Source organism: Labrus mixtus, chromosome 7 (assembly GCF_963584025.1).
Source record: "Labrus mixtus chromosome 7, fLabMix1.1, whole genome shotgun sequence".
Classification (NCBI taxonomy): Eukaryota; Metazoa; Chordata; class Actinopteri; order Labriformes; family Labridae; genus Labrus; species Labrus mixtus.
This window is the reverse complement of record NC_083618.1, coordinates 11,962,096-11,977,418: the sequence shown is the minus strand read 5'-3', so window position 1 is coordinate 11,977,418 and position 15,323 is coordinate 11,962,096. Positions and strand designations below refer to the sequence as shown.

Below are 15,323 nucleotides of genomic sequence, written 5' to 3'. Positions count from 1 at the left end.
ACGTGCAAGAGGAAACGATTTAAACATTTGAACAGATAAACCACAGGCACAACATAATGTGCATAACATTTTTTTATTTACTCATTATATTCTTAATCCTTGCATTGTTAGTCTAATTTTTCATTCCATTGTCATATTTAATGAACACTATCTGAAAGAAGGGATTTCAAAGATACATTGGACACATACACAATGTAATGCATCTCAAATATTACTACAACTATTTTCATCTGTGAAATGTACAACAATGTAGAGATGTAACCGTTATCATTGTCCTCACTGCAAATTGTTTCCAGAAGCAGTCTGTTAAGTGAACAACATTGTGGTTGTGACTTTTCTTTCTTGTGTGTTTTCTTTAATTTGTTACTTCACCCTGAGCCATGAACAATGTTTCATGATGGTGGAACTATATTATGGGCAAAGAAAAACTCCATATAAAGGGTCAGTATAATTATTGAGTCTGACAGAGCTAGACATAGACTCAGGTTTTGGAAAAAATAAGGAACTGGACCTACTGTAAATGCAGAAGACAAAAAACTGAACAAAAGTTTAAAATGTCAAAAACAAAGGCTTACTTTCCAAAAGTCCAAAATATAAGTTCAAAAACAGGACCGACATGGAGCCACAAAAAAGCACAACAGGGTCTACGTATGAACTGACATCAAGAGGGAAGGAACACTGACGCTTAAATAAACACTGGGCTAATCAGACACAGGTGAGACTAATGACACAGGTGAAGACAATTAAGGCAATCAACATGGAGGGAACCAGACAAAAGGAGGAAGTAAGACAAGACAAGAAACACTGGGGACAAGAACTACAAAATAAAACAGGAAATACTAGACCAAAAGAGCACTCAATATAATAACAATAATAAAACAGTTACAATACACACAAGTACATAGAGACACTGGAGGAGAAATAACAAAAAAGGAAATACTAAACTAGGAAACATTTGAATAAAGAAACACACAAATGAAACAACAGGGTAGAATGAGACAAAATAAAACAAGAAAGGAAATCTAAACTCTGAAAATACACAAAATACAAAGTTAAACAAGACTAAATCATGACACACACACACACACACACAGGCTCAGTGGTAGTTGGTCGTCTCTAAAACCAGAAGGTCAGGGTTTCAAGCAGCCACTTGAAGAAGTTTCCTTTGGCAAGACACTGAACCCCAAATTGCTCCCTCTGCTGCCTCAATGGCGATGCGACTGTGTAATGGGATTAGTTAATACCATCAGTGTGAATGTGGTGTGAGTGAGTAAATGTGACCTTCAGTGTAAAAAGTGATTTGAGTAGTCAGAAGACAAGAAAAGCACTAAGCTCAAGTCCGTTTAGCATCCAACTTAAGCCATGAACTAATATGTAATACAATAGAACAATGGTATTAGCGAGTAAATTTACTTTAAAGTGAATGAAAGTTGTATAGCTGCTGTATTTATGATGACTCTAGTTCTCAGATGCTGAGCTAAAACAATTAACTAGCTCCTATATAGGAGATCTTTCATCTTGTAAACCACTTATTCCCAACAGTTCATTGGGCTTTCTGAACACGGAAGACACACGTTGACTATCATCACTGTCACACTCATTTTTCTCCTGCATCCAACACAGGAGTTCTCCTCAGTCTTTCTTTAACTTGGAGGAACTCTGGCACCTCTAGCTGTCGCTCTTTGTCTCTCTCCAGCTGTGGAAAAGTGAAATAAAAAAACTCAAAGTCAAAGATGCACACAATCCAGCTGTTAATTTTCTCTGATGAGCAGAATCAATATTTCTCTGAACGTCCATTTAACTAGATCGTTCAAAGGGCTTTCATCTAAGCACAGCAGGGTCTGACAGATAAATGGTGTTCTCTAGAAGCCCAGACAAGCCTGCAGTGTTCAAAACGATGACTAAACTGCCCTCTGGTGGCTGACGACAGAACAGCTTGATACGCCACAAGGCCATGAGTGCCCACCAAAAACAATCTTCTGTTAAAATGATTGTTGTTTTTTATATGATAAAATAATAAAAAGTCTCATATATAGTGAAGGTTTTTTTGTTGGGAAAAAAATAGAGGGTGTCCAAAAGCAAACCTTTTCCAGCACCCTTTGTCTTTCCAGCATTTGTTGTTGAAGCGATGATCCACTCCTCTGTGTCTCTTCCTGATCCCTGCTCCCCTTCATCTTTTGTTCCCATTTCCTCTTTTCTAAAGCTCTTTGGAGCTCACTCCTTCCTTTAGGCAACACTCTCCTGACAGAAACACAGAGGGATGTTATGATCTGTGACAATGAAACTGAATTGTGAGTGTTAATGACTGTCAGAAAGTCTCTCCAAACCTGCTGTGGGTCAGGCGCAGTTCTCTGTGGAGCTCGTTGTGGCTCTTGGAGGCTGTTAAAGGATTGAGTTTTTGGGGTATGATGAGATCACCGCTCTCCACTTCAATCTGTAGATGAGGAGCCTGGAGCTCTGAGTGTAGGTCCTTCTGTTCAGTTTGGTGTGTCTGCATTTCTGAGACTATGGAGAAACACATTCAGTTTAGATTTTCTTTCCAGCATTAGTTTTTTGTTTCAACATTCCCTTGTGATATAACTTCTTCTTTTTTTAACTTAGCACTCACATTAGGGCTGGATAAGTTTCTGAATTATAAAATATCAAACCAGCTTAAACTGACAATGTCAAAAACTTGCTATAAACTCTGTGATTAAATTAATCCATTTGCCAGGAGAATTCTTATGGTGCTTTTCGAGAAATACAAAATCTTAACAATGCAGCGAAAAAAATGAGGAACATATGACACTAGTGACAACATTAGAGAATAATGAGTTACAGCAACCCATATACATGATAGCCTTTACTCCCTTTATTCTAGGAAGAAACATGCAATTGCTGTCACATTGTTGTTCTGCTGTGCTGCAGGTTGTAGGTGATATTAATGTTGAAAATCTGACAAATGTAATAATTTCCCCACTTCTACATTGATCAGCAAGTAAAACGTCCATGGTGAAATAAAAACAGGATAATCCTCAGCCCTTTCTTCAAGGTAAAACAAGTAAAACCCAACAGCTAGGCTAACATCAAACAACAGCTTACATGAGCATGTAGCCAGATTTTTTAATGTATTTTAAAAGCAATGGATAGCGGAATTCTGCATGGGTTAATGTTATTGGGTTTAAATAACATATTAGTAACCCATTAGCTATAACAGCTAAATTTAGCATCAAGCTCATAGCTAACGCAATGGTTTCATATTGTGCAATAATAATGATATCATTATTATTGATATTTTTCTTACTTTGACAACATGAAACAGTAAGAAATAATATAATGTCATGACCCAGCAGGAGGTCACAAAAAAGTGGAGACAACACCAGGTTTAAATTTTATAATTTAATGATAATAATAATAATAATAATAATAATAATAATAATAATAATAATAATAATTCTTTATTCAACCAAATAAGACCAAATGAAACATTCAAAAAAATCCTTATTAATCCAATTAGATCAAATCAGTCACACACTAAAAACCTCTTTAACTCAATTTGCCCAATTAGATATTTACAATATGAGGAGTGTAATTCAGTGAAGTCAGTGGTGTTTGATGTGCATGAGTGGAGTAAGTGTAGTGCGTAGGTTTTGTGAAATGCAAACATAACAAAACGTAACTCTAAAATTCTCAAACCTAACTGCACTATACCTGTGGAGTGGGTTAGAGGATATATATATATAGAGAGAGAGAGAGACTGTGTGTGTGTGTGTGTGTGTGTGTGTGTGTGTGTGTGTGTGTGTGTGTGTGTGTGTGTGTGTGTGTGTGTGAGAGAGAGAGAGAGAGAGAGAGAAAGACCGCACTTCACCACACTGAGCCCAGGTGTGCTGAGATACTCTAATTAGTGAGATGCAATGAAGTCACAGGTAAGAGACACACCTCCGAGATGTGAACAGGGCAGTGAAAACACTACCTGATGACACTACAGAGCAAACACTACTACAGTGTCAGGTAATCCAAGGTTTGCATATTAGCTCGTATAAAATGACATTATGCTCATAATTTAGGTTGCCCAAATGCTAGTTAATACGACAAATTTCCTAGATTACATCATCAAAGTCAAACAACTTTTTCCAAGGTCTAAAATCATTTTACTGTAATTTGGAACACATTTTAGGCTGTTTGTTTTTTCCAGGGCAGACATAAAAAAATGTAACCTGTAGACTTTTAAAGTAAGCTGAGACTTTTTAACGGTTTCTCCCTAGCAACCACTTTTTGTACAAGTTCTACTAACCTTATAATATTCAATACTGAAACAAAGGCTGACAGTAGCACAGTCAGATATATGGCTCACAGAGTCAGTTAACTGTCCCTAAATTGTTAGTTGAAGAGACATCTTTCAAAAATGTGCCACCATCAGCAAACAATAGGAATGTTTGAACGTCCCTATGAGCAATCAGTTTAATGTCAGGTAAATAGTAGGTTACTGTAATTGACTTGTATTCTGGATCACCCCTTTGACTCTTTAATGACCGTTACGATTAATAAAAAATCTGTAGCAGTCAAACAACACTCATCTGTGCCTCATTATACAGTCATGTAATTCAAACTTGTATCTGTAACATCTTCACACTTTCATCCTGCATAACAACAACACATTTGGGGAAGAGGAATGCAGATATTTCACTTGTGTAAAAGTATCCTAATTATACCACATAGGCCTACATACTTGGTTTTCAAGTAAGATCTATTGGGTTTGTGCACACAATGTGGGTCATTGTTGAAGTGTACTGGAAGACATACGAGTGATAAGAAAAGGTGTAAGAATCAACAATATCACAAAGTTTTCTCACCAGACTTGTCTAGGTGTTTCTTTCCTCTATGTGGCAAATGTTGGAGATCTCTCTGCCAAAAAAAAAATTGCCAATTACAGGTAATTGGAATAAAACTCAAGAGTAAAAACGTACTTATCATACACATTCAAGTTTTTGATTCAAAATAAGAGTCTGTTACAATCAGAAGTAAAAGAAACTGTGACATTCCTTATATTGTTAGAAATCTGGCATCAATACAATTTCATGCAAATGGCAGCAAACACAAAGCGGCATTATGATGCTCACAGATAAATGAAGCGTCTAGTTCCATGCGTTCATTGAAGCGAGTGACGAGGTGGAGGGCTGCCACCTCATTAATGACTGCATCAAACAAAACACAGTTTGATCCTCATTAAGCTTCTCATTGGCTGGAGTTTGAGCAGAATTAATAGCTGAGAAAAAGATTAAGTCCCTGTGGGCTTCGCTCACTAATGAATCATGTTATTCAATCTTGTTTGATCAAAGTTTTGAATTGAATGGAGAAAAAAATCTCAGCGCATGATCTACGGTTGCAATGATATTTGAATGTGGAGCTGAATCCCAGATCAAAGCACGTTTAAGGCCTTGGAATATTTGTTCGGTGTTTGAATGTTGTGACAAATTTTTTGTAACTTTGAATCTTGTCTTTAATTCTTAGGTTGCAAACAAAGCCGCTGTAATGCAAGCCACATTTCAGATCATGTCTGACACTGAAGTAATATCAAATTGAAAATATAATCTATCCGTGCTCCATCCTATTGTTTGTTGTAGCTTTGGCATTAGTTGCAATGCACAAGAAAAAAGCTAAATCATGTGTTTGCAAACCAGCAAGAAAGCAAAGTTTAAACAAGATGACAGTAAGTTGTCAGAATGAGGAAAAAGTAGAATCTAAATGAGGCATTTTAATGACAACTCTGCTGCTGGTTGCTGTTTGTCTGATGAGGGGGGAGTCATGCTGTTTGGCTAAATCTCTGAAAGTGGATATGTGTGGAGAAGAATTAATAGGACGTGACGGGATAAACACTCTCTCAGGCCCACTCTCCAGGGCTGGAAAGGCTTTTTTTTTTTTTTTTTTACTGTTTAAAGTCGTGTTTGGTTTAAGCGCCTTCTGTCTTCAGGAAATAAAAAGTAGAATACAACAATAACAGACAAAACTATTTCTGTAAAACAAATGATTGTTAAAAACACACAATGAATACAAATGTATGATGTAACACATCATGCAAGGCCAGAACATACAGTACAGTAACACTGACTATATATATTTTTTTTATTCTTTCATCAAACAAAACAAACAAGGCATGCCAAGAAAGTCTTTTTGCCACATGGATGCTCCTGCCAGATTATGTTAATGTAACAGTAAAGATACTTGGTTTATGTCTCACAGAAAAAAAGGCAAAAGTTCAGAAGAAAAAATCAACAAACTTACCTTCTTGCCATGGGTGACTCCCATATCGGCTGTCAGAGGGTTCAGACACCTCCTGGGCTCACAGTGGACAGAGTTTCAATAATAATTTGAGGTCACTCCCTCTCTCTCTTCTCCTGCAGCATACTGTAGGATGCCAGAAACATATCTGTATTTGGACCAATGCTGATGCTGCCAGGGTGCAGCAATGAAGTGGAAGACAAACCCTGGGGCTGGAAAGTGCTGGCTATTTACCAGTCAAGTAGTGCTTTTTTCTAATGTCCTGCTTTTACCGTCTTTTATTGCTTTTATTTCACTTCTTATTTAACTTTTATACATTTGTTTCTTATTTTGTTTTTATTTCCTGTAATGTGATGTTGTCTTCTTGTCTTCTCAAAATCTTATAATCTTATTAAATCTTGCTTTATCCTATTTTTTACTTCTTTAATTGCATTGCTTTTACTTAAAATACCTGTCAAGACCCGTTGTTTATATTTTAATACTTAATTTGCATTTATTGTTGTTGATCTTTGGTATTTTGTAGACTGCTCTATGTTTTGCCTGACTATGGATGCTCATTGTTAAATAAGTTACTGCCTTTGCTTTGTTTGTTGCTGCATAAAACAAGTTATAATTATTATTTTAATAATTAACTTTTACTATTACTACTTTTCTGGACTAGATCTTATGAATGGTACTTCATATATCTCCTTAAAAACTTTCAAAATGTAAATATTGCTATTTTTACATGACTACATTTATCTATGAGCTGTAGTTCTTAGCATCTTTAAGATTGGGTTATAATATATCATTGATATGGTAACTTCAGCATATTGCCAATAAATATACAAATTTTTTAAAACCTTTCTGTGTGAGTCCTTGTAAGAAAAGGTAAGAAGTCTCTAAAAAAATAAAGTCAAATTTCCCCTCTGAAGTTCACACAGTGTGGTTTCATTTGAACAACTCCCGGAGCCCCTGTAAAAGTACTGATAAGAAAGAGCCTCCACAGAACGTTAGGAACAAACATGGACTTATGAGATAAAACAGGGCGTTGCAGGTCAAACAAACTTCACGCATCTGATGTGGTCCTCCATCGCCAAGTGCCAGTACAAATATTGTTTATGGAGAGGGACAAAACTGTCAGCATAACAAGTCTAAACCAGTATTTAGATATTTGAAGCTTATCCTGTTTGCTTTGTCCATTAGATGGGTCAAATATTCCTCCATTTACTCTATTTTTTAAATTTTGTAATATTATTAAAAACACAAGTCAAGCTTAGTCAGTTTTTTAATAAGGCCCAGACACACAAATGACAAACTTGCATCAGGTGACTTTACAATCAGTACAAAATGTACACTTAGACTCATTCCACATTAAAACTACAATCTGATTTGACAAAATGTGAGTTGAGTTGAGTTTTTTATCAATGGTTAATGGTGGAAAGTTGTCAAGCTAGCCCTTTAACATACCCAATCACATACACACAAGCTAAGACAAGCAAGCTGGTTTTAGTTTATGGATCATTAGGTGGTTTAATCATACCATTAGCTTATAAAGTAATTTACATAGGACAAGCTAGCCACATAACCAGCCAGAAAGTTTTCAGGGTTTAGCTTGACCCATTAAAGACAGTTGTTTTCTTTATTAGCTAGTTAGTAGTAGTATGTTATCATTAGTAAGCAGGCAATGCCCATGACAGATATGATTCGATCAATAACCCTAGTTTAATGGGGAACGAATGTCAAATCAAAGGATTACTGAATCTATTTCTAAGCTAACTCTAGCCTGGAGTTAGCTTACAGGAAACTGGACAATAGCAAGGCATTCAGGAGCATGTAGAATCATCACATGCTCTGATTTTTTTTTCTTTTTTCAGAAAAGTATGTTTAGTGCTTTACATAGAAATCAGTAAATAAAAACCCAGCAAGCTGCCAATGTCTCATTTAAAAATTAATTGGGAACAATTTGTTCGCACATTGGTAAAACAAAGCAACTATATCCGAACTGCTTTGCTGGTTGTAAACATTATGTCCAAAAAGAGCTGTGTATATGAGAGAGTTTGTTTGGGGGGTATTGTTTTTCTAGACGTGAAATAAACTGCCATCAAATTTTCCCTTCTGTCTCAGGGGCATTTGGATTGTCTTCATTAAACGCTGGGAAGCAGCCGCCCAGCTCCGCCACCCGTGGCCATTCATCATAAATGTTAGTTTTTGGATCGCTAACAACCAGCTGTTAAAGGAACAGAAAATAATACATTCGTTTGAACATTAATTATCATGCTTATTTATTTGTACTCCAGGTGTCGTTTAAAATAGATGTCAAGTGCAGTTACAGACACACTTACTTTCTCAAAGAGGCTTTTTTCTTTCATCCCCACCTTTCCAGCAAACACCCAACTGTCATGGGAGTTTAGAGTTTTGATCATAGAGCTTCCCATCCCCTCAAATATTTCTCTCATTTCGTCCGTCATTCTGTCACAAAGGAGAAGAAAAGTCCCATTATGTAGCCTAACATTGTTTTTGCATGTGAATCATTGAGATTTACACTAACCTTCTAGTCACATCTATATAAGAGGCCGCCAAAACGATACTTCCAGGTTTTATTTCCCTCAGGTAACTCAGTATTTGATCTTTGTCTTTTTTTAAAGTTAGAAATAAACAGCAACATCAATTAAGAATTCAGTACAGCAGTAATGAAATTGAAAACATGATGAAAGTATTTATAAAAACTCTTACCTCCAGATTCCATATTAAGAAAGTAACATTTTTCCACAGCTGCTCTTTCCCCTAAAATTGGTAAAAAGCATTTTATTTACAGCAGACCGAAAAAAAACATGAAGTTCATGTAATGTGATTGATTTAATGACACTAAGGCAAAATAAAATGTATCACAAGCTGGAAGAGCAATGATAAACTTTTATGACATTTTGAGGTTACATTTCTTTCTGTATGTGTTTCATAGTCCAGTAAACAATCTTGCAGCAATACAATAAACTTCGTAGTTCTGAGGTTGTCACTCACCATTTATCTCCACAATGTTGATTCCAGGGCCAACATTATTCAACACATTACTCATAATGCTGTTGAGATACCAACAAGGTTAAGTGGGCTTTTTTTTTTCATTTTAAAGGGCAGTTTTGTTTTTTGAAGTGGGGTTGTACGAGGTACTTACCACAAGTGAGTGTACCTACAGTAGTCAGCAGTAAGGTTGGACAAGCCAGCTTGAGATTAGATGGAAGATGTTCCATGTACGAGGTGCAAGTACTTTACTTACTTACTTAGTAAGCATATTTGGATTTTGAATGGTCAAAAAAAAAAAAAAATACAAGCAAGCACCAACTGGGATATCTTCAGAAAAGTGAAGTTTGATTTTAGTCTGCATTTTCTGAACCAATTTGCTTTCATTATATGCCAATGATTAGGAATACAAATATGTTGTAGGGTCTAGAGATAAAAATAAATAGTGCAGAAGGAAAGGGCTGACTGATATTAAAGTAAAGCAGTGAAAATATCCCAAAAAATAGCTTACACTTAAACTGAACATGCTTCTTGATATCCCGTCTGCAGCAGTATATAGCCTCAGTGTTGGGCTGTCATCTACTATAAATAGCACTTACTTTCTGCGAAGTACCTCATACAACCCAATTTGACAAAATGCAGTTACTGTCATATTGAACACGTACATTTTACCATTAAAACAGATCTTTGGCCCGACAACCTTCGCTGCTCCACTCCAGATATGGAAAGGAAAAGACTCAGGGGGACAAACTTGCGATAGGCTGCACTTTTTTGCAGCTGAAATATAGATGGTATGGTGCTTTAAGTTGTGCTCACACATAAAGTAATGTCAGATTATGAGTTTTAACAGATTTAAACTTACCTTCTATTGATTCTGCTTTGTTTGGATTACTGTCATCAAACCCTATAATAAAAGAATGCACAAAAGTATCATTATTATGTAAATGAAATAAAGTAGCTCAGGATTTGAAGATAATAATACACAGAATAGGGCTCACCAAGAGATAGCAGTGCATCACTCTGTAGATCAAATGTAATGCTTACACCCCATACTAATAAGAGGACGGCAGCAACAACAGCAACAAGTTGAAAAACTGCGTACACTGTAAAGTACAGACACATGAAGATCTGCAAATCCCAACCAAATACTTGTTTTTTTTTCTGATGAAGCAAAATCTTACCTTGGTATCTCATATCTGCTGTAGATCAGAGGACTTTCTGTTATAGTAGGCCTTTGAAATTTACTTCCACTATTTCCCTGTCAACAAGATATTGTAGATCCAGCCGAGCTTCTGTGTCAAATCATCTGTGAACACGCTCCCTGATAATTCCTTTAAACCTGCCTTGTGGGAGCAGATGTTTGGATATGCAAAGAAAACGTGTCGGCCCTCATCCTCCTCCTTGTGAAACCAGGATGTGGCGTCATCATTAATCATAGACACACAGTGAACTAGATGATCAAGTTTATCTCTCTCACCATGTCAAATATGTGACGTGTCCACAAGTAATTGACACTGTTTGTCATGAACAATGCAGTTTTCAAGGCGCACATTGTGCTTATTTTGCGTGCAAACATACATTTGAAACCTGGAGACAGAGCAACATACAAAGAGGAGAAAAAGAAGGTCACAAGCTTCATATTTCAAAGAATCCTCTGCCGGTTGTTGAGTTTGCATCTTCTCTGTGTGCATGCTTGGCTACTCTGGGAACTCCCACAGTCTGTAGGTGAATTGGGTCATTGTAAGTTGCCCCTCAGTGTGAGTGTGAATGGTTGTTTGTATCTACGTGTTTGTCTCCTGTGATTGACTGGCTACATGTCCAGGCTGTACCCTACCTCTCACCCAATGACAGCTGGAATCAGCTCTAGCTCTCCACGCAAGAAAAAAAATGGATTCATTGATGCATAATCCATAGAAAAAAGGCATACATTCTAAATTAGATTTTTCTTTTAAACAACACAAACCCAACAGAATCAAGTGGTGATGAATTAAGAAAAGTGATTTGTATTAATTTTACCTGTAGAGCAAGTTTATTTCTAGTAGTTATAACGATAACGAGGCACAAGCCAATGAACAGGAAATAGTCATTACTGATGTTTAAATAGTGAATGGCAAAGTAATCCCTCTTAAAAGCAGAGTTAAGCCCTCATGTCAGAAAGCATCAGCCCCTACTGATCCCTGAACAGTTGCTGAGCTCCAGCTTTCACCTGCCTGTCCAAACAAAAATAGCATTTCCCTGCAGGCAGTAATGAGTTATGACTGCTATTAAAGTCACTGAGGCCAGATCATAATAAGGTCGTAATTTATCCATCAAGAAACAGCTGAGTAGCAGACAGTGAGGAATATGTGTGGAGAAATAGACCACACATTTACAGAGGGGGGGGACAATTTACAGGAAAACAAGCAAAAACCACCCTAAATAATTGTCCTGCTGCCATGAGCCTCCGAAGAACCTTCAGTGCTGTTTGATTTAAAAGTGCTCTGAACCCCACTCAAGGCATGAAAGACATTCTTCTTAGAGATGTGCCCTCATTTGGTGTTTTGATGACGGTGCTGGAGAACGCTGCCTAAGAAGTGGCTCCATTATTTCTGTAGGTGAGCAGCAGGGTTTTGATCTAGTGACTGCACAGGCCAGAGTGTATGTGTTTCATCTTCAATCTCAAAAGACCATGCAGTGTCCTGATTGGAAGTGGAACTGGATCTTTTTTTTTTTTTTTTCTGCAGTTATTCTGGACTGTCTTTTGTCGTCCATATTAAGTTTATCACATGAAGTCGAAATAATGCAACCTGGAATCAGAATATGCATCACGAGCAGAAAATAGCGAATGAAAGGGGGTCAAGATGATGCATAAAAACTCTCACATCTCTAAAATTAAAATTTCCACTAACTAATTATCATAAGAATAGGTAGTACCATAAGAGTTTTGACTCTAATGAACAACCCTTGTTCAGAGACGTGTGCAGTAATGGGAAGGCTGACACTGACTTTTTGCATTTCATTAACGCACACTGGACTGTATTTTCTGTTTACACTGTACACTGTGAAGACATTTACAATATTTTCTCTGTACATAATACACATACCTTCACAACTGCACAGCTCCTCCATTGCACCTTTTGTAGTTTAAAAAAAATATTTTAATATTCTTTTATTAAATATATAATTGCTTCTTGTATTTTTTTTTATCGTATTCTATTGAAGGTGTCAGCAGGCTCACTGCTGTTTTTATAGCTTCTTACTATTTTTGCTGTAGTCCTTTGCTGTGTAATACTAAAGACAACCAGCAGAGGGTCTATGTGCACTGCTCTTGACTGAACAGAGAACATTCTGCACTTAGAGAAACAAAGAGCATTTGTAAAACAGATGTACTGTTATTTAGATGTCATTGTTCACTTGTTTTTGGCTTTAAAATGCGAGATAAATTCCTGAGTTTTTCATGCAACAGTCTTAAAAAGGGGAAACAATATTTTATTTCCAATCAAGCAGTGATGCTTATTATTTAAGAGTAAAAAAAGGGTTAATAGTGCACATCAGGAGTTTCACAGGCTGCACTTATGTAGCGCCTTCTTAGTCAAAGCGTTTTTACACTACATGTCACATTCAACCTTGCCCATGGAACTCTGACATGCAGTCTGCAGGTGGGAATCAAACCTTTCGCTTCAGAGAGACCTGAACCATTGAGCCACAGCTGTATCAGAACTTACCGATGTAAAAAGAATGAGGTCAATCACAGCCATTTCAAACAAAGGATGGGTATCTTTAATAACAAATATACATATTCTTCAACAAGGCACATGAGGAAAAGGTAATAATATAGAATGTATCATTAAAATCATTCATATCATCAGTAACTATTCAGCCAATGCAATCATTAGATGTTTGCAAAACTTGCAATAATACTTGAACTTAAAAAAAAAAAAAAAGATTGAAGGAGCGGTTTACAAAAAGGTTGATTGATTGCTTAAAGCTCCTGTGAGGTGGGGCGCCAGATAGCCTAGCGGTTATGTCGCACGTCCCGTGTACAGAGGCAGTGTGATATGTAAGACGTGGGTTTGAATCTTGCCTCAGCCCTTTGCTGCACGTAATTCCCCACTCTCTCCTCCCAACAGTTTCTGTCACTCTTCAGCTGTCCTATCCAATAGAGGCACAAATCAGCTCAAAATATAACTTAAAAAAAACAAAAGACTCTTGTGAGAAACTTCTGTTGATTTCCACACTCCCTGTGCACAAAGTGATGAGCCGTGGTTGATCTTGGTCTGTACATGTAGAAGTATTTTTCTTTTGACAAAATGTCATCCTGCTTCATTTGAACAGTCAAATGTATCACTCACTGTGAATATTCACCATGGAAAATCTTTACAAAGGCTGTTTTGGAAGTGTTCTGTTCATCTCTTTGTCTGACAGCTACCCTGCTACAGCACTAACATACCTTAGAAATTACTTTAAAGAAAGAATCACTCTTGTTGCTGATGATTTAGTTTGCTTTTGTCAGTAAAAAAGAGCCATTGATTTCAGTTCATTTCATAACCGGAAACAAAAAAAAAAAAACTCCTAACAGGGGCTATAATTTGCTGATTGTATTTAACACAAATTAGAAAGGCGAATTAGAAATCAGCTGAAGTCACAATAAAGCTAAAAGAGTGATGTTTACTGAATAACTTTCACTCACATGTGGAGAGTTGCTGCTCTTCTTTTCCTTTGTGGCAGATGTAGGATTCAAAAGACATCCTCCAATATCACTCAAGCCTAGAAGTCCATTAAAGAGCGAGTGGACTCTTCTGCAAATTTACTTTAAGTGGGTTAATATTAGCATGAAAAGGGAAAATATATTTCAAAGGGAGCTGGCCAGCTGGTAGATAGCTGCAGTCTTAGCGTGACTATTTTTAGCTGCACATCTATTACAGTGTTTGAAACATCTGAAATGTCAAATCTCCATATGATGCTTTGTAGCCAACCACTTATTTCATGACTGCAGGATAATGATAGTGAGCTCTCTGACGTATACACACCGAGACATTTGAGGTGCACAGTTTCTGTAATGCAACAATATAAATACTCTGCTGCTTCAGCATTAGCACCTGATACTTCTTTATTTGCAGTTTTTTTTTCTGCCCTTCTTTAAAATCAGAAATTACGATTCCTAAATTAGATTGTTGACATTTTGTCACGCTGCGGTTCAACATGTTTTTTCTTGTTTTCAATTGACTTGTAAGCATTGTAATATAACAGGAAAATAAATTGATACACATGATGGATGAGCAGTGTTGATTCTCAGTGGGATCAGCAGCACTTTGAACATGACCAGAAGTCAAACAAGAAATACTCTTTGTAGTCAAAGCAAACTGACTGAATGAACTGTGATATGGAACATAGAATGAACTGCTGTAATTACTAACTACACTAATTACCTCCCAAGAAATACAAAATATTTTCCCTTTATGTAGTAAAAATATTGTTTGTAATTATTCCCTTAAAAAAACTTGAACTCTTCTATTATTGAAAAAATGTTCTATGTTTAGTTGTAGCATAATTTCAAGAGTTTACTGACTGAAAAACATGGATTTTTTTTGCAAAGAGAGTTCACTTTAACCCTTAGCCCTGAGTAGTGCCTGCAGGCACAACTTCCAAATATCAAAGTGTTCAGGGAGAGACATGTATGTAGCCTGAGAAGAGAAGCCCCAGGTAATGACTGCACTTCAACATCTTCATCAATTCCTCTTTTCTCACATCTGACATTTTAACAGCTCCGCGGGGAAATAACTATTTTTGAAGAAAGATTTTTTTTAGTGAGAAACTTAACAGAAAACAGAAGTATCTGGATCAGGATTACATCAGGGTTTCATTGTCAGACTCAAGAAGCTCCTTCATTGCCACAGAAGAAATTACACATCCGGTGGCGCAGGCTGTGTTGAGACCTCGATGTGCGAGAGTTGCTTAAAGTTGAAAGGATCGGGTTAAACCACAAGTGTTGGTTATAAAAACAGATTAGGCTCAAAACTTCACAGTTAACATTGAAAAAAAAAAAAACACTAAAGGAAATAAATCTCACTCCAGCTGTAAGACGTTGA

The 15,323-nt window shown here is 36.7% G+C and overlaps 2 protein-coding genes across 3 annotated transcripts; both read right to left on the bottom strand.

Annotated features, from left to right (window-relative positions):
• Positions 1–21: 21 nt before the first annotated feature.
• LOC132977997 (actin-associated protein FAM107A) lies at positions 22–6,837 on the bottom strand. Of its 2 annotated transcripts, none has more exons than XM_061042971.1 (5): positions 6,262–6,837; positions 4,833–4,884; positions 2,328–2,505; positions 2,085–2,241; positions 22–1,696 (listed from the first exon to the last, which is right to left on the bottom strand). In XM_061042971.1, exons 1-5 carry the CDS (start codon positions 6,283–6,285, stop codon positions 1,598–1,600), a joined length of 510 nt encoding a protein of 169 aa, XP_060898954.1. In that variant the 5' UTR covers positions 6,286–6,837; the 3' UTR covers positions 22–1,597. The 2 variants fall into 2 exon arrangements, with proteins under 2 accessions (XP_060898954.1, XP_060898955.1); XM_061042972.1 differs by having other exon boundaries at positions 23–1,696; positions 2,097–2,241; positions 6,262–6,836.
• Positions 6,838–7,512: 675 nt separating this feature from the next.
• si:dkeyp-67f1.2 (uncharacterized protein LOC556106 homolog) lies at positions 7,513–10,777 on the bottom strand. The gene is made up of 9 exons (XM_061042970.1): positions 10,437–10,777; positions 10,254–10,358; positions 10,118–10,159; positions 9,921–10,032; positions 9,259–9,317; positions 8,974–9,024; positions 8,789–8,873; positions 8,583–8,709; positions 7,513–8,467 (listed from the first exon to the last, which is right to left on the bottom strand). Exons 1-9 carry the CDS (start codon positions 10,447–10,449, stop codon positions 8,342–8,344), a joined length of 720 nt encoding a protein of 239 aa, XP_060898953.1. The 5' UTR covers positions 10,450–10,777; the 3' UTR covers positions 7,513–8,341.
• Positions 10,778–15,323: the final 4,546 nt, after the last annotated feature.

What these genes read in the sequence shown, in the direction of transcription:
- LOC132977997 (XM_061042971.1), bottom strand. Translation starts at nt 6,285, where the DNA reads ATGGGAGTCACCCATGGCAAGAAG. An exon ending in GAGTCACCCATGGCAAGAAG is followed by an intron (nt 4,885 to 6,261) that starts GTAAGTTTGTTG and finishes TTTTTTTGGCAG; the next exon opens with AGAGATCTCCAACATTTGCC. An exon ending in GACAAAGGGTGCTGGAAAAG is followed by an intron (nt 1,697 to 2,084) that starts GTTTGCTTTTGG and finishes ACTTTTCCACAG; the next exon opens with CTGGAGAGAGACAAAGAGCG.
- si:dkeyp-67f1.2 (XM_061042970.1), bottom strand. An exon ending in TGATGCACTGCTATCTCTTG is followed by an intron (nt 10,160 to 10,253) that starts GTGAGCCCTATT and finishes CTTTTATTATAG; the next exon opens with GGTTTGATGACAGTAATCCA. An exon ending in ATCTGTTTTAATGGTAAAAT is followed by an intron (nt 9,318 to 9,920) that starts GTACGTGTTCAA and finishes GTATCTCAACAG; the next exon opens with CATTATGAGTAATGTGTTGA.